The sequence below is a fragment of the Camelus ferus genome, chromosome 15, assembly GCF_009834535.1.
Source record: "Camelus ferus isolate YT-003-E chromosome 15, BCGSAC_Cfer_1.0, whole genome shotgun sequence".
NCBI classification, from domain to species: domain Eukaryota; kingdom Metazoa; phylum Chordata; class Mammalia; order Artiodactyla; family Camelidae; genus Camelus; species Camelus ferus.
In genome coordinates this window covers 23,338,495-23,366,132 of record NC_045710.1, presented here as the reverse complement: position 1 = coordinate 23,366,132, position 27,638 = coordinate 23,338,495, and the positions used below count along the sequence as shown (strand labels likewise).

The following is a 27,638-nucleotide window of genomic DNA, read 5'->3' as shown; positions in this document are numbered from 1 at the left end:
TTTTCCAGAGAACATGGTGCATGATCACAGAGTAATATTTTCTGGTAAAAATACACCTTACTTTTCACATTCACAGCTAACTAAAGTTATTAATCACTGTTCTTTACAATGTGAGGAGGGAAAAAACACCTTCACCATGGATGGAGCTGTGGCAGAGATACAACAGCTTTAAGCATTTTTACAAACGGTAAAACAATGAAGTGGGGGAAGGTAAGATACAGGAGAGGCCACAGTTTCAAATGTGTACCAACCCCTGGGTACCAGCCCAGCTGAAACACGTGTTTTTCTGGAGTTGGATTCTGAATTCAATGAGTGGATTCAACGTCTAAGTGTCCCAGCATGAGGTGTATACAGGACCTCTAATCAAGCTTAAAATATAAACAGATTTTTTTCAGGTAAGTTGAGCAGTGGAAGAAATACACAACAAATAAACTAAACATGCATGGGTATCTGATGTCATCATTCTGGTAAATTCTCAAAAATTATTCCCCATTATGTATCACTAGACATGTATGAAAAGATGCTTAAAGTAAAAGATGTTATTAATAGAATTAATAAGCACCAGGTCAATGCTGTAATTTTTTTTTTCCTATCAGCAAAAATTTCTTGCCAATAGACAATGACACACAGTGGTTTTGTTTTGTTTTGTTTTGTGTTTTTTTTTTTAGGTCAGATGTTCTGGGACTTCTTGTTCTACAAAAAGATGATGCTTGCCAGTTTCACTTTCCAAACAGCATTACATTCTTCTCTGGATGTGATTTTTTAAAAATGGAACTACAACTGCTAAGTCAGAGAAGGTCACAGAGATAGGCTGGCCCGTGAAAGAAGGTACAAGGCTGAGCAACACGAGACGGCATCCCTGAACTGCCTGCTGCTCTCACTTCTGTTAGCTCGTTTCCTCATCTTTGAGAGTGAGACTACCTGCCTGGTAGCACCTTCATAGGAGAAAGCACGAACGCATGAGATAATGTCTGTGAACCACAACAGACTCCTTGGAGACTGGCGCTGTTTGAAAGTGACTTTGTCAGTGACAGCTGAGAAAATCCTCAGCGAGCCAGAAGCCCGGGGACCTCTGGTTCTGGTCCACGACGAAATGAGAAAACAGCCACATTATTTGGCTGCTGCTTCTTTCAAGCCTTTTTCATAGTGATAGAATTATGTATTATTTACTTGGGGAACCCTGGTGATATTTCTGTTAAATAATTTCCATACACTGAATATTACTGAATACTCCCCTAACTGCTTTCCATTTGCTTAGATAAGTTTTAAAACTTCTTTCCTTTTCACTGTCCATCTTTATGCTCTGGTTAATCCTTGAATATCTTATCTTCCCGTCCTGAGTCTGTGTGGAGAAACTGAGGACCCATATTTGTCCTCTTTGGGGACCATCGCTTTGCACATGAATGCTTGACAGATAAGCCCACACCCTTTAAAAACAATGTGACAATTACAGATGTTCTGAGAAGATTTATGCACAAACAAGAGGAGTCAGAGAAGGGGGAAGTTTAAAGAAGCGAACACTTCTCGAGAACTAACAAGGGGACAGGCACCATCCACCCTTTTACTCCCTTTAACTTGCACAAACCTGAAAGATGACTTCATGGTTCCTATGTTACAAATGAAGAACTAAGCTTTTTTTTAAAAAAAATTTTGTCTGTGTTTTAGGTGGGGAGGTAGTTAGGTTTATTCATTTATTTGGTACTATATTTTTAATGGAGGTACCAGGGATTGAACCCAGGACCTCGTGCATGCTAAGTACTGCGTTCTACCACTGAGCTATACCCTCCCCCCAGAACCAAGCTCTGAACTGGCTACTCAAAGGGCTCCAAGGTGGAAAGGTACCAAGTGTGAGGGTCTGAGCTGATGCCATAGTCCCTGTTCTCCTGACCCCATGCTTCCTCTCCAGAGCAGAGGAAGAGCCCCCTTACAGAAGAGCAGAGTGGGGACACTTGTCACCTGCACTGTCCCATGGCCCTAGGCCATCAGGGACGAGTTCATGGCTCTGTTCTGATAGGAGTGGATCAGAGATGCAGCAACATAAAATGCTCTCCACTTGTCTCCAGATTACTCAAGGGGCTGAGGCAAGAGGCCAGGAAGAGAGGCAGGTGCAGGCTGCCAAAAAATGTCTAATGAGCTCTCCCTCCAGGCCTGGTTATTAAAACAATGAAAAAACCCAACACATAGAAGCCAAGGGACAGCTGAGAGCAGCCTGCCCCAACCAGCCTATCTCTCTGTAAGCTCTGGAAGCCCAGCCACGTTAGCAAAGAGGCTGAATCTCAGGCAGTCAGGCAGGGAACCACACAGAACCGCCACCATCCCCACACTCAGGCTCCTCAGAAACCTGCCCAGAAACCCCTGCTCTTCTGCCCTCATGTTTCTACAGTAAGATTTAAGCAGAGGCTCAGTGTATTTCTTCATGAAAGTAACTATTCAAAATATACCAGGTGTTTTCAAAAAGTACCTATGTGACTTGGACACAAGTGGAAGCAGAAATATTCAACGGTTAATCATTTTGGCCATGCTATAAAGACTTGTCAAAACATTTTTCTAAAGAGAGCAAATTCACTGCTGGGGTCAATACTAAGGAAATTTTATCTAGCACAGCTGGAATTTGACCCAGAGCTGGTCAGACAGCACTTCGGGAGAGAGTCTGCAAGCAGGTCCCAGGACACATGCAAAAGAAAGAAGCTGAGACAAAGGAATGGAACAGGGTGAAAAGGTCAAAAACTGAAAGTCCACATGGTAACTCCTGCACCATGTCCCCACATAAATGACGCAGACACTGTAATTAAGTCTGTGTTTGTGCTAAGATCCTCCGCAGTTCATTGTTCTAAAGTGACTTCACTCCACATACCAGGGAAGGCAGATACTGAAGTGAGTAATAAAGAGAACATGAAGACGGAAAATAACCCAGACAGAGCCAGTGAAGGGAGGCAAAGGGACTGTGATTCCAGAAGGCGGGAAGAGCTTGGATGAGCTGGTGTCCTGCACAGACTGGTGGAAGAAAATTAGGACCAGGCCAGGTGCCTCCCATCCCCAAGTTCAGGACCCAGCCCTATTTTTCATGGTCACGTGCACTGGCACAGCCTCCCCGTCCTCCCAGCAGACTCACCCTCGCAGCGGCCTCCCGGGGTCATGCGGTACCCGCTGTCGCAGTATTCACACCGGAAGGCCCCCACGGTGTTGACACAGTGCCCTTCTCCACAGATGTCCGGCCTCACACACTCATCGACATCTACACAAAGCAGAAAACATCATCGAGTTTTATTTCCCAAAACGTAATTTCAAACCCCTCCCATCTCCCAGGTTAGTTCGAGTTTAAGAATGAAGGAATTGATTCCTGCCATCTATCATCTCTTTGATTTGCTCCAAGAAGTTGAATGGTTGTGACTTATGTGGAATCCAAAAGAAACATTTAACACTTTTGGTCTTTCCACACATCTGATACTCTTCATTCAAAAGTGTTGGGAAAAAATCCATTTTTTAATCTTCCAGTATCTAGCAGATTACTATGTTGTAACAGGCGTTTAATAATAAAATCTAGATTCTCTCAATAAGCCCTGAAATGATGGAATCTTATGGGAGCTTAAAACCTGCATCTGGGAATTTTTGCATCAGAAAGAATACTGCCATTACCTACGCAGTTGGTACCCTCCTCGCTGGCCATAAATCCTGCTGGGCAAATACACAAGAAACTTCCCTCGGTGTTTTCACAGCGTCCCTGGGAGCAGAGGTGTTGGTCCTGAGTACATTCATCAATATCTGTTAACGAAAACACAGATAGAAGCTTAGTGTAGTGGAGCAAGAAATTCTCAGTCTCCCTGTTTGTGAAATCCCAGCATACTGTTCCCTGTGTCCCACCAACCTTTACAATTGAGGAGAACCCTAAAAGGGACAAGACCGTTCTCCCTGAATACTTGAAGGGCTGTTACTAGCAAGTGGGAACACCTGTATGGTATACTGCTTCGAAAGCTCCAACTGGAACCATGACACCGGTGTTTCCAAAGAGACAGATTTCAGGTCAACACACAAGGACCCGTCTGATAACTAGAGTCACGTAAGCACTGGAATTCACTGTGCAACACCCAGGCCAGCTCAGCACGAGTCAGAAATGTGAAAGGCAGTCTTCCACTGTGCACATGAGGGGGCGCTAGACTAAATGCTTTCAAGTGACTGTCCTTTTCAAGTTTATATTTTGGTGTTCTAAACATAAAACCTATCAGGTAGGCGAATTCAAGAGAAATAACCATCTTATGGGGCAAGGAGATGATGCCTTCACTGCCCTCCTGCATACGTATGCAAAATCAAATGGCAAAAATCACGCCTTGCACAATGGCATTCAGCATGTTCAAGTAGGTTTAATTAGGGCTATGCCTTTGTTGCTTTATATTCGCCTTTAACTTAGTGTTGAATTTTCTTTTTCTAAAGAGAAATTAAATTTGGTGTTTAACACATCAGAATGGTTTACTTAACACCATCACACCCCTTTCTGAGATTCATGTTTTTTCCAAAGAAGCATACATGGAGGTCTGTATAAATTCATTAATAGTTTCATGTCCGCATATATGATTTTCAATATCAAAATCCCTTTTAGAAATAAGATATTATGAACTTGGACGAATAGAATTCTTTATTACAGCATATATTAATATTAATCTGTTTTGCTAAATATGTGTGTAGACAGAGATTTCTAGAGCTCTTAATTATTTACATACTTTAGCTGAACAATTCTTGGCAATTATTTCACCTTTATGTAACTGCATTATACTTGGCAAGACAGGTGGCACTGCACCAAGGGGTAAGAGCCTCTTAGGAGTTGAGCAAACCTCTTTTGAATCCCCTGGCTCAGGACTAAACATTTTTTAAAAAGTAAACACAAAAAAAACATTTTTTTCATGATAAAAAATGTTCTTAATGTGCAAATATTTGACATTTAATAATTTCACCTATCAAAAGTGTCTTCTTACCAATACATTTCCTCTGTTGCTCACTGAACTTGTAGCCCTCGTAGCATATACAGGTGTACCTCACCGGGAGGTTAATGCAGTGTCCTGCTCCACAGATATCAGGGTTCACAGTACATTCATTGATTTCTTTAAAAATAAATAAACGTGGGGGGAAAACAGATATAAATAAGGATTTCACTGCTACCTGCAAAGCATTACTTTGTGTTCCCTGATTAATTTATTACCAGTCATGCAATTGGAAAATAAAAGGTGATCTCCAAAATCAAGTATACATTCATTTGATTACTGTATAATTGATCAGTTTGTCCCACCCAAGGTCATCAATAATTCCTAATGAAACAACTTCTAAGAGGAACTGAAGCAGGTGGAAATTCAGAAAGAGGCCGTGTTGGACTTTATCATTAATTCTTATCTTCCCAGATGGCGTATCAATGAGTTTCCATCCACTCAAGCTCATCTTAGATGATGGCCTGAATCATATTTCTCCTGATAAGAAACTGATGTTAACTTTCTATTTGTTAAGCAGGCTAAATTCAAGTTCCAACAAATATATTCAAACTTCCTCCCAAATTTCTCATTAATTCTCCAGAAATATTTATCCCTTCTAATCAAAGCAAAATTTATGGCTGTAACTTACTCTTAATCTGCCAGTTTAACAGAATATTTTATTTATACTGGTAAAGTATAGAGTCTTCTTCAAATCTTCTCTGCTAAATTCCTCCCTAGCCCTCCTACCGATTCCTACATGAGACTCACTTCTTCTATGAAGCCTGAGATTAGCCTTCAGTCCTTGCTCCACTCACAGACACAGGCAGTGGGCAAGGCAAGGTCAGAGGAGTTCCCAGGGGGTGACGGCCATCAACATGAGCTTTATTGCCAAAACACTGGAGGACTCAAAGGTAACCTTCTAAGATGAATTGCTCCAAGATAGTCTGTTGATTTCCATGACCTTTGTAAGGGTGTATAAAATTGTAGGGGTGGGTATAGGCAGTGAAGCTGGGGCCAGAAGCCCAGGCTTGGCCACCAACCTTGCTGCCCTTTCTTAGCTCTGTAACAAAGATCAAGTTAACTTAAACATTCTAAGCCTCACTTTTCGGCAGGTGTAAATGAGAATAATTAGAGCACAGACTTTAGAACGTGAGGTTCAAAAGAGATGACCTAAATGATGCACGTAGCCCAACACCTGGTACATTGTATGTGCTCAATAAAAGCCAGCCAGTATTACTGATCGCTGTGGTTGTTTCTATTGACGTCATTTAAGAATATATAACAAAGAAACAGCACATTTATAACAATACTACCTTGGGCTATTATCTCATTGTCATCACCTGGTGAACAATGCTTGACACAGACGAGGCCATGAACGAGCCCAAGTGGCCCAGTGGAGGAAGACCAGGCACTCAAACATGACAAGCCAAAGCACACCTTTGTTAGAGGGTCTACGTTTTGAATGAAAAGAAAAACAGGCATGCTACTGTTACCAAGAGCCCACTGTGAATTCTGAAGAAAGATGTGAAAAACAGTGCTTTAACAAAAATTCACTATGGAAATGACCTAAACTGGGGTTGAGATTGCTCTCCAAAACCCAAACCACATTCATTTTTCATCAAGTGTTATTTATTCACTGTGCTGTGATTTTAAGACAACTGATGCAAGTCATCTGAAAAGTTGCTAGGCGTTAAAAGGAAGCAAATGACTACAGAGCTGCAGTATTTTACACAAAATCACATGGATTATGGGAAAACCACACATTTACTAATTACTTATATCTTCAGTGAGCCCGCTTATGCTAATTCACTATCAAAAACCAGATTGTATATCATCAGTATAACATCAAGTTACAGAAAAATTATTTGAAAGGCTAAAAACATGGGTGATTAACATGACTGCTTAAACTTCAGTGACTGATAGTAACAACATGAAACAATGAATTATGATACAAAGTATAGATTGTTATATAATCACTAGCAGGATAGGAAAATGCTTGTTAAGAAATATAGTTAGGTACAAATTGTCACTAGATATGATCTAAATTACCTAATACACAGAAAAGATTGGGAGGAAATAAATCTAAGTGTTGGTGTTGTTTTCTTTACATTTTCCTGTATTGTTCAAAATTTCTAAAATGAACAAGTATTATTTTATAATCAAAAAGACTTTCTTAAAAAATTATCATTTCTATGTGCCTCAAAAATCTAAAGGTAAAAGGTAATCTTCTCCAGGTCTTACTCTTAGATCCTTGGGTAAGAATTCTCTTCACTGTAAGAATTCGTTAGTAGAACAGTAAGAGAAGCACATCTTTAACCATCTCTTCTTAATGTAGGCAGACACCTTCTTTGAAAATTACTGGTATGTAGATTTCTCAATTTTCTCTGTAATGACTGACTTTCCTATATGTTCTCTGTCTTTTTCTTAAAAGAGAAAAGACATGCTGATAAAATTTGCAAAAAGAAAAATTAGAAGACGATTTAATATGCTAGGAATAAAAATTCAGAGCTAATTAAAAGGCAGTAAATCTAGGGTTTTCATGAAATGTTTGATCAGTACTCACTGCCCTACCCCCCGCCACTGACCCCCAAAATACCAATTTGTTGATTACCAAATATTTATCTGTCCTTTTTTCAGGCATAACTTTAGAATGAAATTTTTACATGTGTCAACAAATGTATTCAAAAATATGTGATGCTTAATTCAAATGAGATACATTCCTAGACCAGTGTGCCAACACATATAAATTGTTTCTTCTTAAGGCAGCTCTAAGATAGGATAAAGGGTTAAGAATTTTAACTCTTTGGTCTTGGGAAATGAACAATAATGGCCCTTCCTTCCAATCTGGCATCTTAAGTAGAAGCTATAAAGTTGAGAGATTTATGAGGAAAGTCTGAGGATTGTTAGCTGATTACCTCATAGATCAAGTATATAAAGATGCAGCTTGAAAACGTTAATCCCAGTTGGCACCAAGATGTGGAAGAAAATGTTAGTGTGATGCCACTAGAGGGTACTAAGAGATACATCAAAGGGGTGGAGGGACATTAACTAACATTTACTTGATTTCTACACTTTCCCATTCTTTTACACAAGTGATTAACGTAACTTTCATCAGTTTGACCTCAGAGATCCCTTTTATCCATTTACTAGGAGGATTTCACCCTTCTAAGTTAAAAAAAAAAAAGCCATTAACAACTTCAAAACACCTCTGCTTTCTCTTTGCTAATCAAAAAATTTCAGATTATAGTCAACTATACTTTATTATAAACTCTAACATTGTTAAGACATTAAACCTTAACTGTTCTCAACACAAAAGAAAAGCATGAGACAGGAAAAAGGTGTTAGCTAACGCTGCTGTAGCAATCACCCTGCCATATATGAGTATGTATCAAAGCAACATGTAGACCTTAAACTTACACGAGGTTACATGTCAATCACATCTCAGTAAAAAAAAAAAAACAAAACCCAAAAACATTGATCAACACCATTTTTAAGATAAAAAAATGAATGACTTGTGCTCACATTTTAAAAATTTAAAAACATGTCTCTTACTACCTCTTCCCATCCTTCTCCTCCTTGTCTGTTACACTTTCATTCTTGAGCACATGTATGTTACACAGAAAGGCAAGTCCTGAAGATACTGTCTTAAAAATGGGTCATAAAAAGCTTCCAGCTGTCTCTGTATTTTGGGGGTCAAAGACATTACACTTTATAGTTTTCTGAGAGGTCACTCACACCTAGGCATGTGAACCTGTTCCCACAGAAAAGATCGGTTCATGTCAAAACACAGATTTCTCTGTGTGTGCCCACTGTGTGGATACAAGCATTGGGAATATGGTAAAGCCTCACACAGGAAACTCTAATTACTGGTCTCCCGGGGGCTCCGGTTAACGGGAATGCCTAGTCTTCTTTAGCATGTTTGGTCTCTCAGAGATCATCAAGAGATGGCTCCCACAGAGCTTTTCCAAGTGTCCTCCTTCATAACGCCCATCATATGCCCCGGGGTTTACAGGACTGCCCTACCCTTTCCTACTATATGTGGGCCTTGAAATAACTTTGTTTGCACCTGGCCAAGGACCTTATTCTTGTTTCTTTCCCTAGTGTCCACTTAGAACTTGGAAAAAGAGCCATGACCAAAAGCCAGTGGAAAACCAAATGCTCTATTTATCCCGATTACAAGGCCAGTGGTGGATTTAAGAGTTTGGTATCTTTATTTTCTAGAGCTAAACGAAAAAGAAAGCTTTTGGCAAAATATGAAAATGAATATGCTGACCTTTGGCTTTTTTCCTCGTCATGTGATTACTCAAAATAAATAAACAAACAGAGCTGGAAATGTTATTAAAGCATGATGATTTTACATGGAAAAAAGGTTCATTTTCCATTAGCATATACAGTTTACTGAGGCTGTTATGACACTAGTAATATGCTTCAGGGACAAACGTTTTTATTAAGGGGTCATTTCTGAGTTCTGGAAAAGATCTGATAAGCAAAATAGCTTTTCTAACGATTGAGCCATCATGATTACAAAGGTTTACACAAGACAGGCATGAAAGTCAAAGAATAATTTCTGGCTGGTCTGCCAGGGCCATGGAGAAAGTTTAGGAAGAGCTGGAGGAAGGCATCAAACATCAACTCATCGAAAGGTTTAGAAAAATGCCCTGGCTTCCTACTGCCCCACAATGAGCGCAAATTGTCTCGCAACAATTGAAGCAGATGTTTCCACTTTGTAAATACTTGCCAGAGGAGTAAAGGTTTGATTTTCCAACCTATCCTTGAGCTATTAAGACACTATGCTAAATCAAGAATTTATATGCTGAAATGTATAATTTATTTGGAAACAGTACGCCAATAATGTTGCAAGCCACCAACTCAGCTGCTAAGAGCGGAAAATATCACCCTTATTCCTGCAGATATGTGGCCCACTTTATAATTATTGCGTATCAAAGTGAGTCTGATGAAATCTGCAAAGGCCACTTCCAATCTCGCCATCATAAATGTATCATCGCTAAGCAACATGAAGCTGGTATTATTTATTTTAGACACCTACTTGTTATTCTATTCCTTTCTTCAACTTACATGTGAAACTAACAGTGACAAACGCCCACCTCCTTTGTGCTCTAAGAAAAAAAATTATGACCTTGTGTTCCTGAGAGAATTGATCAGCTTTCTCCTTCAATCTCCATCTTTGGCTGTCTTAATCAAACCAATGGCAATATCTATATTTTGATTTAAATTAAATTTGATATAAAAGTCTTTGTGTTCCAGTGTAGATTATAGATTATAGCGTAGCTCCAAACTTGCAAACCATTTAAATTCAAGGACTATTTACAATGTGCTCCCTGTGGACGGTTTCAGAAAGATTCCTTTGCTACAGGAAGTAGGAGCACCTACGAACGCTGCACGAAAATAAAATTTCAGTGTCATTTGTTTCCTGGAAGGAAATATTCACGCTTCACCCATGTGATAGCAGATGTTAGCCCTGTATCTCTGCCAAACTCAAGTTAAGCTGTCTTCTAACAACATAATATAGCAGAGATACTTTTTCATTTTTTTCAGTCAGCCATGCAGTTCAGTTGAAGCTGAGGAAGGGCTACTTGTTATTCCTCACACAGCTGCATTTAAATAACAAAACTGCACTTATCTAGCCCAACAACCTCTGCAAAGCTAGTTTGCAAGAAGTCTGTCCTTTGAGGTCAGCCATTGTTAAAAAGGCACAAAATGAAAGCATATCTTCATACTGGAAAGTGGAGCTACTGTATGTGAAAGATCTACTGAATTAAACTGTTAACCTGTAATTTTTCTTCTTAACACTGAGATAAATAATGAGAAGATCCCTGCTGCTTAAGATGGTGTATCACATGTTGGGACGCCTTGCAGGGCCTCGCAGCCTCTCATAGATGGGTTTAACCAAGTGGGTAGAGACATATGAGACTTCAGAACAAAGAACAATTTTAGCCATGGCCATTTAAAAAAAAAATCATAGTATTCCATTGTACACTAGAAACACTTACAATAACTAACATATCTTTATCTCCTTATTCTGTACCTACAGTAAAACTGCAGAGCAGGTACCCCACACTAACTGTGGGAGGCCACGGCGCTGGTGCACGTGTTCCTTGAGGGTTCGCCTGAGGAGGGTGCAAATGCACTGCTGAGTCCATGATGTGACTGCACTGTTCACTCCACTCCAGTTCACCTTGGGATGGAGGTGCTTTTTATAAACACCTTCCAGTGTGCTGTCTCAATTCAAATATCCAAGAGAAACTAGACTCACAATTTTGAGAAAATGGGTAAAAGTCTTTAGTTTTTTAAAGACATATAAAAATTATATTCCTCTAAGATACGTCTACAACTTGATGTCTTAATATGTTCACACTGTGAAACGATCACCACAATCCAACTAATCAACACATCTAACCAAGCACATTTCTGTTTGAAATGATACACCTCGTGCTTCTGAAGAGGCAACATTCTAAGGGAGGCTGCAAACTCCTCCATTAGCTTCTCCTGTTAAAACACTGCCAACCTCACCCTCCAGAGGGATCATGAACTTAAAGTGACAGGATGCATCTTACTGATATTCTTTCCTGACTATATTTTTCCACATTAGAATGTGTGCAATACATAAAAAATTCTAAAATGACACAACCACCAAACCTCTCAGACCCCACCACAAAATATTATCACTGCTTATACATGGTGAATTTTCTTCTAGCATTTCCTCAATGTCTTTTTCATATAACTGACAATACTCTACATTATTTTTATATGCTTCATCTTATATTTAATATTTTGTTATCATCTTCTGCTAGATTTTAATTAAAATTTTTCAGAAATACTGTAGTATTTTTTAATGTTCCAATGCAGATATAATTACCTATTTTCCAACAGTTAAATGTTTAGGTATTTTTCCCCCTATCTTTTCTCTATTATACACAGTGCTGTGGTAAGTATTCACTTATATAAACCATTGTAACAGTTTTGGGAGATATTATTTCTTTACACTGGACACCTTAATATGAGGTTACTGAGCCAAAGTTCTGAACATTTAAAAAATTCTTGATAAATATTGCCAGTTTGTGCTTTCCAGAAAAGCTGAACCAGTTTACATTCCTTTCAGCAATGTGTGAGAGCCTCAATTTCACTGTAGCAAAAATTAAATACTACTTTGATAAGAATAAAAAAATGTTATTTTAACTTGCATTTCTCTGATTACTAGAAAAGTGGAAATTTCCTGTTACATATATGTTTCTCAGTACTTTTTCTATGAATTAACTGATTATACTATTTCCCCATTTTTCTATTAGTATTTTTATTGCTAATTTATAAGACCTCACTATACATTAAGGATGTTAACTTTCAGGCTGTTGGTTTCAAATTATGATAAATTTTCCTAATTTGTCATGAATGATTAAAATAATGTTTATTATAAAGAATTTTGAAAATACGTGAAATATATTGAAGAGCATAAAGATTATCCATGATCCTATGAACTAGTGATGGTTAAAAACACTTTGATGAATTTTCCCTTTCTCTGTGTTTGTATTTAAAAACTAAAATTGGAATCATTGTGTTCTGTATTTAATATTATGCCTAAACAGCTCCTCATGACATTAAATACTCTCTTAAAACATTAATAGCTACGTGATATTCCACTGCATATGTACCATAACTTAAACATATTCCTTTTTAATAATATCCAGATTATTTCCAAATATTTGCTAGTATGACTAACCCTGCCATGAGCAATCTTATATATCTGATACAATTCTGACACTGCATTTAATGTGAAGTTCATATCCATGTCTCCTCCAGTAAATACTGTGCCTACCTGTTACTTGAGTGGGTGCAATGACTTGGCTGGCACTTGATGTAGAAGCTTCAGGAGCTACTTCCACAGGCACAGGGGGTGAGGTTTTTTCAATCACTACTATACAAGGAAGGAGGGAATAAAATGAAAATTAAAGCCTGTTATGGGCATTGAGATCCCATCTCAAAATGCAAGCATAATTTAGTCTAACAACATACCACAGTAACTCCTGGATGTTAAGAGCAGTTACAGGTCCCTAAAGCCCATGGTATTAGCCTATTTCAACATTTAGCAAGAATATCTGAGAGCAACTCAGAAGTCAAGAAAAATGACCCTTCATCAAATGAGGAGCCTCAATAATGTTCTAGTAATATATACTCCTCCTGACCACAGAAAATAATGAAAATCCTTTGTATTATTATAATACTTATAATGCAAGAGTCCCCACTTATCCACAGGGGTACATTCTAAGACCCCAGTGGACGCCAGATGCCACAGGCAGTACCACACCCTCCGTGCACTATGTTTTCCCTACACTGATCAGCAGAAAGCGTAGACTGCATGGACACTGGAGGAAGGGTGATTCACGACCCGGGCAGGATGCAGCAGGATGGCGCGAGAGTTCGTCATGCTTCTCAGAACAATGCACCATTTAAATCTCATGAATTGCTTATTTCTGGAATTTTCCAGGCTGCAGCTGACTGCTGAAAGTGAAACCATGGATAAGGAAGCAGCGACTGTACCCTACTTTACACGAACGTTATGTGACTCTGTTAATAGACCTAAGTGTATTTTTCACACTCCACTCCACTTATGAATTCCAACGAACAAAACTTTAAAATTAAAGACACAAAAGTCCTTGTCTTACTCTCATGTTCAGAATACTCTTACAAACAGCACATCAACACAGCCTACCTGGAAACTGTGGGTGCAGATGAATGGTCGAAATGCCCGGAGAGAGCTGGGGTTGACCAGGCTCAAGTTTGGTTTTCTCTTGATCCAGTGAAGGGATTTCCTGGATGGTTGTATTAAAAAGGAAAAAAAGAGAGCTGAAAGTAGGAATTTTTAGTTTCCACATATTACTGTTTTAACTTAATTCTACTCTTAGAAAGGCAGCAAACACCACAGGACGTTATAGAAAAGCCTATGCAACTGTGTGAATTTTTTTTTTTTTAAGAACTACTGCTGTGCTGCTGAGACAGCAAGCCCTTGAGTTTTCCCGGCAGTGCTGATCCCTGCACACACCCTCACCCACTTCCCGGGGGCCCAAAGCAAAAGGTCTCTTCAGATATTTTAAACAACTGTTTTGGCTCAGGGGCCCACGTTTGGTCTGAACCAAGGCTACACTAACCCCAGAGGAGAACTAAACCGTCAGCTCATGCACGTGTGCCTTCTGCCCAAGGAAAACGACCAGACATACTCTGCAGATTAAATAATGGATACAGGTGTGTCATAACAAAGACCACACGACACATGAAAACATTTCAAGCCAGCCAGTCATTACAATAACTGTACTCCTCCACCTCCACCTCCACCTCTCAGAACAGCGGAAGTCAGACAGAGCATCCGAGGAACGGGGACTTGGAGGCGCACCCGGGCTTCCTCACATATCCTGTTGCCGACTCCTGCCCCTGGACCACAAGCCAAGACACAGACTGGCACCTATGGCTCAGGGTCCAGTTACAGCTCCTTAGGGCTCACGCAGACTGAACAATCAGGATCTGTGGCCTCACTCACACCAGTGAGGAGTCCAAATGCTCCCTTTAGCACTCCTTTCAAAGCATCCATCAAGTTACATGGTCACTGTTATCCTACACGCCCCCTCCGTCACCTGCTTTAATCACAGCCCTGATAAAACGCTTTCTCCCCTGGCCTCTGTCTCCCTCTCACCCTCTCTCCTAGCTTTACTTATCACCTTTTCAGCTCTTTATAAAATAGATATCCTGCCGGAGTATCACATCAAAGACTCAGTTTTGCAGGCATGAGTGCTTACAGGGTAACTCCATTTAGATACTCCACAAATATTTCAAACCCCCCCACCCCCTACACCAAGCAGGCTTTCATTCCAACTTCTTTTCTGTTAATGCCACAGTCACGAATCCATCCAGGTGTAAAGTCACTTTTTAGTCCTTCCTCTTTCACTCCTCATTCCCAGCCCTGCCCATGTCCGCTATTCCTCGTATTTCATCTTTCTCCGTATACACAGCCCCCTTTACCTTCGTCTGTACTCACTCTCGCATCCTCACTTTACTGCGGTCATCTAATCGGCCTCTCCAACTCCCTTTTCTCCCCATCTCAGTTAATCCTGCTATCATTCGCCTTCCAGAAACACTGAGCACTTAGTACTTTCCCCACATTGTCCCCTCTTCTTAAGATCACAGACTAGCTTTTTTATTATCTATTTAAAGGTGACCTCAGTCTCGATTGCACCCGACCTCCTGCAGCCCATGATCAGCTGCAAGGTGTGGACCACAGTCAGGTGTTAACCCGCTCCTGCAGCTGACAGACTCCTCCCACCCTCTCATCAACATTGGGCAGCCAGCTCCCTCACCAGTGGCACTTCTTCACTTGACAAGTTGGGTCTGGCTGAAGCTCAGGGTATCTTCTCGTGTTTTACAACTGCAGCTTGGGATTCCAAGCCTTCCAAAGCAGCCCAAGTTCTTTCTAACCAAGTCTTCCTACTCCCCTAACTGACCTCTTGCTGCCTCCCACCCCATCCCCTGCACCTGTGCACATATCATTTCCCACCACTGAAGCACCCTGCTTTCTCTTCCTTAATCTTTAATAACATGAGACGTCTGCAACAAGTCAAAGCCACAAGGTCTATGGTTGGATTTTTTCCCACTGCCTCCTCTCCAAATAAACTGCAGGAAAAGTCCACAAGGAAAACTTTCAGGCCCTCTTTCAGATTCTTAATGAGAGTTACCATAAACTCAGCCATAAACAGAGAACAAAACTCAGGAAAGATGAGGCTGTCGGGGAGCTGGCTGGCCCACTCCTGCGCTAAATGATTCCTCTCACGTATCAACCAGAACTGAATTTAAAATCCACAAAACTACATACTGTACGCCGCTGATCTTTAGAGACGCTACCCAAGAGCTGTAAACACGCGTGTGAAATATGTGTATCTGCTGTGCTGCTTTCGAGGTCAATATATCACAACACTTTTCCTTAATGAGTGCTAGCACTCTGAAATCATCCTTGTTTTCTGGATTCTTTCAGCACTTACAACATTTATGTTAGTCTATCCCCATGTTTATAAGCTAAAGACTTTTAAAACTACAATAAATTATGTATGTATGTGTTCATCTAAATCCTAACACATACTGCAGTCTTGACAACTGAATGGATAACACACAAATGTATAAACATTTAATAATTACCTAATTTTCATTCTACCGTAAAATATTCAGACAAGAAACAATATTACATAAATAGGACATAGATCCAGCAAATGCCTATATTTTCCTCTAATCTCACAATTCATAGCTCCATTTTGTGCCAAAAAACTCCCAAAGGACTGATAAAAATTTCTCTAAAATTTCTAAGAAGCAATGTCCTCGTATTTGATTTTAACGTTCAAGGGTAAGCTCTGTTCCTACTGCAATTTAATTCAAACATGCACGTCAAGTTTTAGTTGAATTAAGTACATTGCTCAGTATATAGGCATGCTGAGAATATATAATTACATAAACGTGTCAGAATCTTTCTTCCCAGAGCTGGTCCAGGCCGTGAATTGACTCTGTGAATTCCATTTAAGCCCCTGATTCCCATCAGTCCCATTATTTCCTTCTCCCTAGAATTTAGGTTCCATGCGAACAAGGAGTTTTGTCTGATTTGTTCTCTGCTGTTTTCTAGCATTCACAACAGTGCCAGTTATATATAGTAGGTGCTCAATAAGCATTTCTTGAATGAATGAATGCTTTGTTTCCTTAAACCAAACGATGCATAACAGACATGTTACTGTATTTGTCTTTAAAAAAAAAATCACACGTAATCTAGAAGAAAATCATTTTGAAGGTTAAATAAAAGACTTGCCAACAATGAATAAATTACCTTCTCAGGGGGTACAGTTGCCACTAAAACCAAAAAAGAAAGAAGAACATTAGTACAATTTAAGACAATACACTATATGATATTTCAACTTTTAAAAAGCAACAAAAGTCCAGTAAGTCTCCAAAAGGATCAAGAATCAAACTAAATCAAACGCAGAATTATGGTCATCTACCATTTTGGAGAATTCTACCCATGACCAACAGGGAAAAACTACTGGTGCTGTCATTCCTCAATTACAGGGGGACCAGATAGCAGACGTGATGAAGTTCTTTCCACCTCATTCATTAACTAAAAGAGTTAAAAGAGGCAGCACCTCCCGGCACATTGTTTCACGCCTCATCGCAATTTGGTAAAACCTCCCCCATCTTCGAAAACAAACATTTTCATTGTGCTTATCCTTAACATAATATATCATGTTTGAAATGCTTCCTGATGTCAATGTTAAAAAAAAGATGCCTCTATTTCAATAAGAGATGTAAGAAAGGACGCTGCATTCTTGATGCAGACTGATCTTTAATGAAGCCCTGTGAGCATTTTCGGGAAGATATGCTAATGAGATTAAGAAAAAAATCACAAGCCAGTAAGATCCGATGAGAGATTAGCATCAATACGCTGACCAAATTACATATTACACAATCATCAGCACTGTGACAGGGTGGTGGTGGTAGTGGTTATGCCGCCCTGTTTTGAAACACTTGCTTTTCAAAAATCCGTATGTAGTATTAGTCCTCAAGCCTTAGGTCAGTAATTATAGGGATTTTTCCCATGAGTCACCATCCCCATAAACATCAGTACACAGATTTGGTAGATGCATTAACTTCTAAACCCCATCAGAGCACCAGATTGCTACCACTGCTGCAATATACTTGTGGTTAGAAAAAGTCAACCGACAACCTATTCTGCCTTTCTCACCACCCAGAAAGTCATGACGCAGAATCTGGACCACAGCCCATTTCCTCCTGCTTGTGCAAAGGAGGAGGAGTTGCAAACACCTGGCCACGACACCCGAAGTGTATAGGAACAAACTGGCCAACACTGTCAATTCTAGGTGAGGTCCTGCCTGGGCTGCCAAGCCCTGGAGAAGGGCAGCGAGAGAAAGAGCAGAATAAAACAGGCTGGAACACACAGAGGTTCAGAGCCTTGGAAAGAGACCTCTATACCAGGGGGGAGGCCTGGCCAGGCTCCCAAATCCTCACTAACCTGGGCACCTTCTCTCCTCAGAAAATCCATCAACGGGTACCCTGAATTCTGACTAAGAATCAAAAGCCAATGGGAGCTTTATTAGAGCCAAGAGATATTCCACACAAAGCTCAGAGTTTTGTTCCTTCAGTCTGGGGTGGGCTCTTTCGTGGTAACAATACTCAAAGGATTGGATATGCTAGTTTATATGGAGAGATAGAAAGATAATTCCTCTCTCTGAAGTCAGAGAGAGAGAGTCAAAGTCAACTGTCTCTGGTCTCCCTCTGGAGTATGAGGCCTTAGCCACTCCCTTGGAAAAATATGTTCCTTGGTCCCATCACATACTCTCTGTACGACACCTGACAAGTCAGGCTCCCTCTTTCTGTCTTAGGATTTTCAAAGGACTTCACTAGGTGATTTCCAGCATTCCTTTTGTTGACCCTGTCTTCCTGCATTCTGCCTCCCATTATCCCTGTTTGCCTGTGGGGCTCTGCTTCTTGGAAGCTCAGTTAATGCTTTAACTTTTAAGTGTGCAGATTCTACTATTTAAAGTAAATGAAAGTTTGTTAAATGGCCCTCTAGACACAGAAATTAATTCGGGCTATATCCTGAAGAATCCAAATCACTCTCCAGGGAAAAACACCAAGAAAAAGTAGGTTCCAAACACAAGACAGTGTCCTAAGATTACCATGGAATAACCAGCTAGGTACCTATTACTTTGAAGCAGTGCTTCTCAATCAGGGTTAATTCTGCCCCCAGGGGACACTGAACAATGTTTGGACACCTTTTTGGTTGCAACAACTGGAAGGGGGAGGGTACCACTGGCAACTAGAAGTTAGAGGCCAGAGATGTTGCTAAACATCCCACAGAGCACAGAGCAGCCCCCCACATCAAAGAACTATCCACCCCAAAGTGTCAACAGTGCCAAGGCTGACAGCCCTTGTTCTAGAGGGGATGGGCAGGGAAACCACAGCAAAGACACACAGATGGCTAGGTCCAAGATCCATTTCCACTCTTACCTTCTGGCTCCGCAGCTCCTGGCCCCTGTTCCCGGGAGAAGGTCAGGGCCTCCACTGGCTCTTCCTTGGCTGGGAGAGGTGGAGGATGAGTACTTTTAGCAACAGGTTGAGTGTTCTTTGGCTTGACAAATACAGGTCCTTTACCTACATGGTGATGGATCGGCCTGCGTCTATGAACGCCAGAAACCGTATAACCCATTCCACCAGGACAGATTTCCTTAAAAGCAGCTAGATTTGGGATGGGAAAATATTCCTTTTAAAAATCTAAAAGTGCAAACTTATACAGAGGAAAATAGCATGATGAATATCTCTTAATAAATCATCACTAATATCGTTACATTTAAAAACTTCAAAAACGGATGCAAAATGCTTGAATTCCTGTTAAACTAGTATAGTTACAGAAAACCAAAACTTTTCTCTTACTAAACATTCCTTCATCTGTTACTTCCTTATTCTCCCAATCAGAATTATATATATAGCATATATAGCATATATCAGAGCATATATACATATATATCAAAACAAATTATGAGATATTATATGTATTTTTATTATATACCACATTATGTATTATATATAAAAATATATGTAATACGTTAGAGTTTTAGGTTCAGAACATACTATATATATTATATATATCTCATAAGTGTGTGTGTGTGTGTGTGTGTGTGTGTGTGTGTGTGTGCGCACGCAATATCAGCAAAAATCAGGCTTTTCCTCTTACTTTGGTATGGCTTCAGTAGTTATTAATCAGGAGCTCAGTAATATCTAAGTTAAATGACTAGCAAGAAGGTTAAAAAAGAAAAAGAATCCACTATTGAGGGCAAGGAGGTGCTGAAATCTTCATCAATTTGTTTCCAGTTGAAGAGCCCAAAAGAATCAGCCAGAATGGAGAGTCTCAGCCAACAAGGAGAGGCTGGTTAAGAAGGCTTGGAAAGGACAAGTGGTTTTGAAGAGAGATGGTGAAAAGGAATCCAGCCACGTACACATGCTCAAGAGATGGTGGAAAGAAACAGAGGAACAAGGTGACATCAAGTTAGAGTGCAGTTAGTTTCAGGGCAAGGGATGACCAGTGAGCAAAAGCCGGACTATGACCAACTGGTCGAATTATCTCAAGGACAAGAAGATATTCTGTGCCTCAGAACTACTATCCTCGCCAGGAAAGCGGTTTTGTACGTTTAAACAAAAAGCAGACTGGGCACATGTGATTTGCTAACCTCCACTGCATAATCGCCAGGAATAAGTCAAGGGGGAAGACAAGGCCGGCAAGGCAGTGTGTGGCCAGAGGAGGAAAAATCCACCTCACCCCTTTGGTGTTGGTATTGGAGGCAAGTTACCAAGTGCAGACACCAAGGAGCTTATGGTCAACTTTTTTTATTTCTACTTTTAAAATTGAAAGTAAAATAGTCACTTCTCAGTTCCACTGAACAAGAGATCTCCTATTGAATGTTCTGGACCTAAAATTAGTTCAGTAAAAACAAAACTCTAAAATACTCCTTAAAGCAGGCTAAAACATTGTTTTTCTAAGGATCACACATGAAATGGTGGAATCTCATTCTTACGTTAAACTATGAAATACAATTTCCACATGAAAGAATAACTGTTTCCAGAAAAAAGCATGTTTTTCTAACAAATGTTTCAAGTATTAATGAACTAAGTATTATTTTTATGAAAATCACCATATAAGCAAAAATTGGTTACATGCAAACATTTTATCTTTAATGTTACTTTCAAATTTAGCTATTGTATTTTACTGAAGAGCCACCTTCTTAATTTATGCTTCATGTTAGGGTTACAGAAACTTTCAAAATTGAGCTTAAAGAGGAATGATTACCATGAATTATCATGATTATTTATTTCATTGACTATTACTTTTAAACACTGAGAGACTCAGATCCCACAGGAAGATACTAGGACCTTTTGAAGATGTCAAAGATTATCCAGTATACTAAAATGCCATCAACACACTGTCTCTGCCTTACCAGTTCTTTCTGATCCCAGCCATCAGAAGAGGTGGCTCATGATATTTATATTTAAATCTTGTCTACGACAGTGTAAGTTACAGGTTTGAGACATTAAAATAAGTGGGAGTTTATGCTCTTCCCTAAGAGGGAACCATCTTGTCAAACAAGAAATTAAGTACACTGTTTATGCCGACCCCATGGGGGGCTACTCTTTTTTGGGATAAGATCACGCCCACTATTTGCAGGGTATGTTTCTTTCTCTTCCACTTGACTCTGCTTGACCCTGCTTGAGAAGCTGGTGACTCCCTGAGAGGAGTAGGGCACACAGATAAATTTATGTTTTCAGGGCATTGGGCCATTACGTACCAAACCGAAGGATAAAGAATAAATCGACTTCTTAATATTCAGTCCCCACCCAGAAGTTCACAGGAGCTTCAGCAGGACCTGCCCTTGAGTTATAAACCTTCACAGCATAAGTTCAATCATGAATATAGTTTTCTCCATTTCCAACTGGAGAAATGAAGTGCAATATTCTCACCGGAACAGTGACTGAGTAAACAGCCCCAGGTCTAGTCACTGGGCAAGTGATGAGCAGTCAGTCGTTAGGAAAGTACAGACCCAACAGGGCACTTTTCAGAGCCAACTTAGGGCCCTAGAAGCTACGGAGAAAAAGTCATGGCTCTTCTCAATGTCCAAAAGGAAGTCTAACATTACACAGAAATTGGAAAACCTCTTCGTAAGTAATTTTTTCCACTGATTCAACCTCATATGTTCGTGGTTTCTACACAAGTGATTAAAATTACTTAATAATACAATGCATTTTAAAGTCAGAAACCAAAAATAACCCAAGCTGCCAAAATCATCCTGTGTGCCTGTGCAGCAGGGCACGGATGTGAGTGCACGGCTGGGCGCATCTTACCTGTGCCTGGGAGGGGGCATTTCTCACAGTGCGGGCCCCAGGCCTTGCCCACACTACAACAGCAGAGCTGCTTGGTGAGGTGAACAGACAGAGGGTGCATACACTGCCTTCCGGAACTGACAAGTCGGTAACACGGCCCCTTCTCTTCAGAGATCACAGGGGTGTCCGCTGAAGCAGAGAGATAAGGCCTGATGTCACCCAAGAAACAACAAAAACCAGATCGACATTTCATGGAACAAACATGAACATCTGGATTCTTAGAAGCCACGCTTCAGAATAAACCTACGTAGTAGATTCAGGGCATCACCCTTCTTGACTTAGAGTCAGTTTACCAAATGAGTTCTAGAGTCAGGACATCAAACGTCCCTGTCTCTGTCTGGTCCTGTCTTTCATTTTAGCAAGCATTAAAAATCAGGTTTGTGTCCCTAAGTGAAAAGAAGTAACTTCGACCACAATAAACCCACCCAAATAAAGTAGTCATCTATTATCAAAATCACTGCCTCGTTTGTTATCTTGTATTTTGCCATAACAGAGGTACTTCTAGGGCAGAGTCTGGTAAACAACAAGGCACCATGGAAAATCAGGAACTGAACATAGCTGATACAAGTCAGCTGCTGCTCTTCTCCCTTCGAGGATCGTGAGAGCTTGCAAGGCCCCAGCCGGTCTCATTCTGGGCCAGTGTCCAGCGAACGGGAGGCAGAGAGCAGCTTCTGACTGCCAACGTCACACAAGGCCCCCAGTCCAGGCGGCACACCAGAGAAGGAACAGATAATATCCTCAACCCCTCAGAACATGTTGCAAAAGCACATCAGGCCGTATTCATCCAATACCTAAATCCTAATCCTGACTCTTCCCCTATAAATTGAGGAGACAAGACTTCATTAAGCTAACAGCTCCTGAGCACACAAGGCACACAGCAGGATAAGTAAGATACAACCCCGCCTTCAAGAAGTCCATTTTCTAATGTAAATATGCATGGAGAATATTCTACAAAGCCAGTCCCAGGCCACGTCAAAGCTGCAGCACAGACCAAGCCTCACGGTCACCTCTCTGTTCTTTCCCCACGTCAGCAAGAGCTCTTCTCCACTGTACTGCTGTCCAAATGAGGTTTTCCCGATTTGACTTTCCCCTACCCAATTCCTCTACCACCTCCTCTTCCTGCTCAGAGCTGAATTTTTATTCTTCCAAAAGGACTGACATTTCAGCTACAAGAAACAACCTGATTCAATTAAGGCACCACAGCACAGTGAAAAGGGCAAGGGTTTTTAGAACCAGACAGATGTGGGTTCCTGTAGCGGGCCTACCACTTGCCAGCCAGATAACCTAGGGAAATCCCTCACACTGGCTGTGATGGCTGATCTGTGTCAACTGGGTGAGGCCCCCATACCCAGGTCCACCAAATATAGGTCCGAATGAGGATGCAAAGGTAGTTTTCACATGAGATTAACATTTAAATCAGCAGAATTTGAGTCAAGCAGAGGACTCTCCAGAGTGTGGGTGGGCCTCATCCAAACAGCTGAAGGCCTGATGAGAAGAAAAGACTGATCTCCCCAGAGGAAGAAAGGAATTCTGCCAGCAGACTGCCTTCACACTCTGGCTGTGACATCAACTCCTCCCTGAGTCTCCAGCCTGCCAGCCTACCCTGCGGAGCTTGGGCTTGCCAACCTCCACAACCATGTGAGTCAAGTCCTTAAAAACCCCTCCCCACCTGCCCACACCCTATTGGTTCCGCTTCTCTGGAGAGAACCCTGACTAATACACTGGCTGAGCCTCAGTAACGTCCTCACTTATTAATGACAAGCTCAATGTAGAGACTAAAAAATACCATATGCTAAACTTTTGGTTCAGAGCAGACACAAAATACACGTCAGCCTTCCTTATTACTAAAAATAGGCATCTCTGTCCTCTTAAGGGCACTTGGACACAACTTCATCACTGCTTAGTGGTAGAACTTCAACGAAGTGAAAATAGTTTAAAGAAAGGTTCTTATAAGTGGATTGGAAGATGGGAGCATGGGATTGAAGGGATCAAAGGAGACCTTCCTAAGGCTCCAAAACTCACACTTTCTGTAATAAAAAAGCCAGGTCTGCCCAGAGCTACAGAAAAAATGCGGTAAATGGGGGAAGTCTGAGTCTTTACCTTCTACTCATTTTCTGGAGCCTCTGCAAGTAAGCGATGAAAGATCAAAGGTTACAGAACAAAAAAGAAATTTAAGAGCATGGTTATTATCCCCCAAAGGATAATAAGTTTCTGGAATAACCAACTGTCACTTATACAGCACGTGTATACGTGTGTCTCTCTATAGGTTGTAAAGCTTTCAATCGCATACATAGTTCGAGGATAATCAGCTCACAAAGGATCTTGTTCCAAAATTTCTCCTCCAAAGTGTTTGGAATTTATACCCCTAATTTCCATAGAAACAATGTCTTGTCAACTCACAAAAGCCTATTTTACACATGGTAGGGCTTAATTATGGTACTAATTGCATTAATGTTAGTTCCAGATCCCAGGAACAGGGTCATTTAAAGCAGAGCAGGGAGTTTCCTCAAATCCTGGACACTGGCCTCCTTGCACTGACTTCTTCACGTTCACTTCCTTGTATCCATCTCACCCACGCATGCAGGGAAGTGACACTATCTTAGGAACTGGCCTGGTGACACCGACCCTGCTCCCCTATCCACGAACGCTACTTTGAGGTAATCTACCATGACTGTCCCCAAAACGAACCCCAAACGCCAAATCAGCAATTCAGTTTTTTTAAGGAATGAATACACGTAGTGGTGTGTAAGTGAGCTCTAAGAGACTGCTTGCTCTTGGCTACACACGTGAGAGAAATCTTCAAAAGTAATAAACATATAGCTCTGTACCCAAGTAGGGGATTGAATCCTCAGCAGATATCCAGTGAGGCTGGCGATTCAATTACAAACCGCAATAAGAAGGTAAGAGGCTCTGGTTCTCATATTTGGGCTCCCCAATAATGTATTAAGCAACTTACACTTAATTATAGGGTTGGACAATCAACTCTGATTATACTTTCAAAGATAAGCTGCTCTTATCAATTCGAACAGACACAAATGTAAATATTATTAAGCAGAAAACAGATTAAGACTTCAGAAGATAGCATATAGCTAACTTTTCCTACTAGTCTGTTATTACTCTCCCCACCTCCAAACACCTCCAATATCCTCATTCACTTCTAGGATCAAATTCCACATTAGAGTGTTTCATGCCTTTAAAGTCCTTACGCAATGAGTGTTGGAACACAGGTGTGGGAGCAGGTCACACTTTCCTAGGTACCACCTAGGCAAGAGATGACTTTCCTAGGGAAGTAAGAACCACTAGGCATCCTTTTTGGGAAATGGGCTATTAAAAATAAATTCTGGAAGAATCAAAATAAAAGAAACAATGATTCTGAGACCATTGCAGTGTTGGGCCATCTGTTGTACAGTGAGACTAAACAGTGCCTCCCCTTAAATACGTGACTTGTTCCTGTCAATTCAGACCATTTTCTTCTTCCTCTGGAAAGGCTCCGCTTGTGGAGTAAGAAAGATCCAGTCTCAAATCTCCTTCACCTCTCTGTGCCTCAATTTCTTCATTTCTAAAGTAGGGGAACAATAATACAAACCTTACAGAGATATTTTAAGTACTATATTTGATAATCCATATAAAGTGCTCATCACAGTGCCTGGCATGTAGTAAGCACACAGTAACGATGATCACATCACCATCGTGGGTTGTGCCGTTACTGCTTTTATCTGGGAGCAAACAGCTGGCACAGATTTGTTGGTCCAACCACAAGGACGTGATGCTGTGAGACCACTAAGTGAGGAAAGCCAGGGGCCTAAGCTGAGATGGTTGCAGAGGAGAGGGAAAGAAAGGAAAAGGCATAATATAGATTTTGAAGATTTAACGACTTTCTTGGAGACTAAAGGGCTCAAAAGAGTAAGGGCTGACACAGAAGCTCCCAGTCTAACTTCCCGGGAGAACAGCGTCACCATGGACAAAACCACCAAGTCAGGAAGGAAAGCTCATTTCAGGGCAAAGGGGGAGCTCTAGGAGTAACTTACCCGATCAGCTTTATGAAACAACGATCTAGAACCATGGGGCCTAATTCGCTAGCCCCTAACCATATGCCGCTACTTTGATAAAATGTAAATGAGATACAATCTAAAATTCAATCTCTCAGTCACACTAGACGCCTGTGACTGGTGTCCATCACATCAGACAGTGCAAATACAGAACATTTCCATCATCATGGAAAATTCTATTGGACAGCATTGATCAAGCCCAAAAGTCAGCAAACTTTCTTCACGAAGGGCAAGATAATAAATGTTTTAGGCTCTGTGCTCCATGTGGTCTCTGTTGCAATGTCTCAGCTCCGCCATGGCAGCGTCAAAGCAGCCTTAAACAATATGTAAATGAATGGACATGGCCGTGTTCCAGTAAAACCATTTACAAAAACAGACAGTGGGGCGGATTGGCCCACAGGCTATAATTTGGCAGCCTCTGATCTAGAACCCTCAATTTGGAGGAACAAAACCCAATTTTAAATCTCAAATGTCAGTTAAACTGTACGATCTTGAAAAGTTACCTTGATTCTCCTAGCTTCAGTTTCCCATTGTGTAGAATACTAACATATCTCACAGAAAAGCTGCAGAATGTAAGAAGGAATGACATTCATAAACAGGACTGGCTTTCAGGAGGGGTGTGTCCTTCAATCGCACTGACTTCCAGCTCCAGAGCACATCTTCTCTCTAACCCTCTCCACTTGTGTCAATTAGCACCAAGTCCATGGGTCAAGGACACTATGAAACAGCAAACCTCCAGGCTCAGAATTCTTTTACCTGAGCCGTTTTCTACAGGACCTATGGCTGCACTCTCCATGGCACTCATCCTGTAGCTCCTGAATTTCTCAAGAAAAATGCAGGTCAGGAAGATGGAAAGCTTTCCTACTGTGCCTGCAAAGGTTATTATATCTTTCTTGGATTTGCTCTGACGAACTCTGAAGTTTCACCTTTCCCCACAGATAGGCAGGAGCAAGTCTGGAGACCGCTGTGGCAGTGGCATCCTGAGCCACAGATGCACAGTTCAGAGGCAGCAGATGCCAGGACCCTCCCCACTTTCCTCTTTCTGCTTGGCTATGTCAAGGACTGACAGCGGGCAAGGAGAAAAAGTGATGTGGTTGCAACCTTTGGCTGCAGTCAAGGAATTCTGAGGGTGTTCACCTCAGTGTATTTGAGAACAGGGAGAGCTTCCCACTGCTCCCCGGCCACTGCCAAGTGCATTTCTTTGAGTTCACAGAGTCAGCCACACCTTTTATGGCCTGAATATGCCCTAAATTCATGCTGCCTGAGCAAACGTGGTCAATCTCCTTCATCTGCTCCCATGCTCTAGCCAAGGTTGTTTTTATACCTCACAAGAACATTTATTCCAAATGATAAGCAACAACAACTTTGCTTAGTGCCCCTGTGTGTCTATGTGCATGTCTGTGCACGAGTGTATGCATGTGTGTGACCCCCAGTCGCTGGTTACTTCCCCGGGATCATCAAGGGTACCACCATCTTGCCAGTATTTTTTCCCCTTACTTTGTAAGTATCACCTTCTTTCCTCATTCTTTCTCAACTGTCTTCATACTTCCCCCATCGACTTCTTCAAAATATAGTTCACCAACAAATTAGACTGGATTGAACCAAGTCACAAATCCTGAAGGAACTCCACGTATCTCTGCGACGTTCC

General features: G+C 41.0%; 1 protein-coding gene across 1 annotated transcript in view; it reads right to left on the bottom strand.

The window, feature by feature from the left end:
* Nucleotides 1-27,638, bottom strand: part of LTBP1 (latent transforming growth factor beta binding protein 1) — a 369,767-nt gene that overhangs the window by 97,231 nt on the left and 244,898 nt on the right. The window contains 8 exon segments of the mRNA XM_032497326.1: nucleotides 3,113-3,235; nucleotides 3,637-3,762; nucleotides 4,968-5,093; nucleotides 12,787-12,885; nucleotides 13,681-13,780; nucleotides 16,822-16,844; nucleotides 19,020-19,247; nucleotides 21,903-22,070. Coding sequence (XP_032353217.1) covers nucleotides 3,113-3,235; nucleotides 3,637-3,762; nucleotides 4,968-5,093; nucleotides 12,787-12,885; nucleotides 13,681-13,780; nucleotides 16,822-16,844; nucleotides 19,020-19,247; nucleotides 21,903-22,070 — 993 coding nt within the window.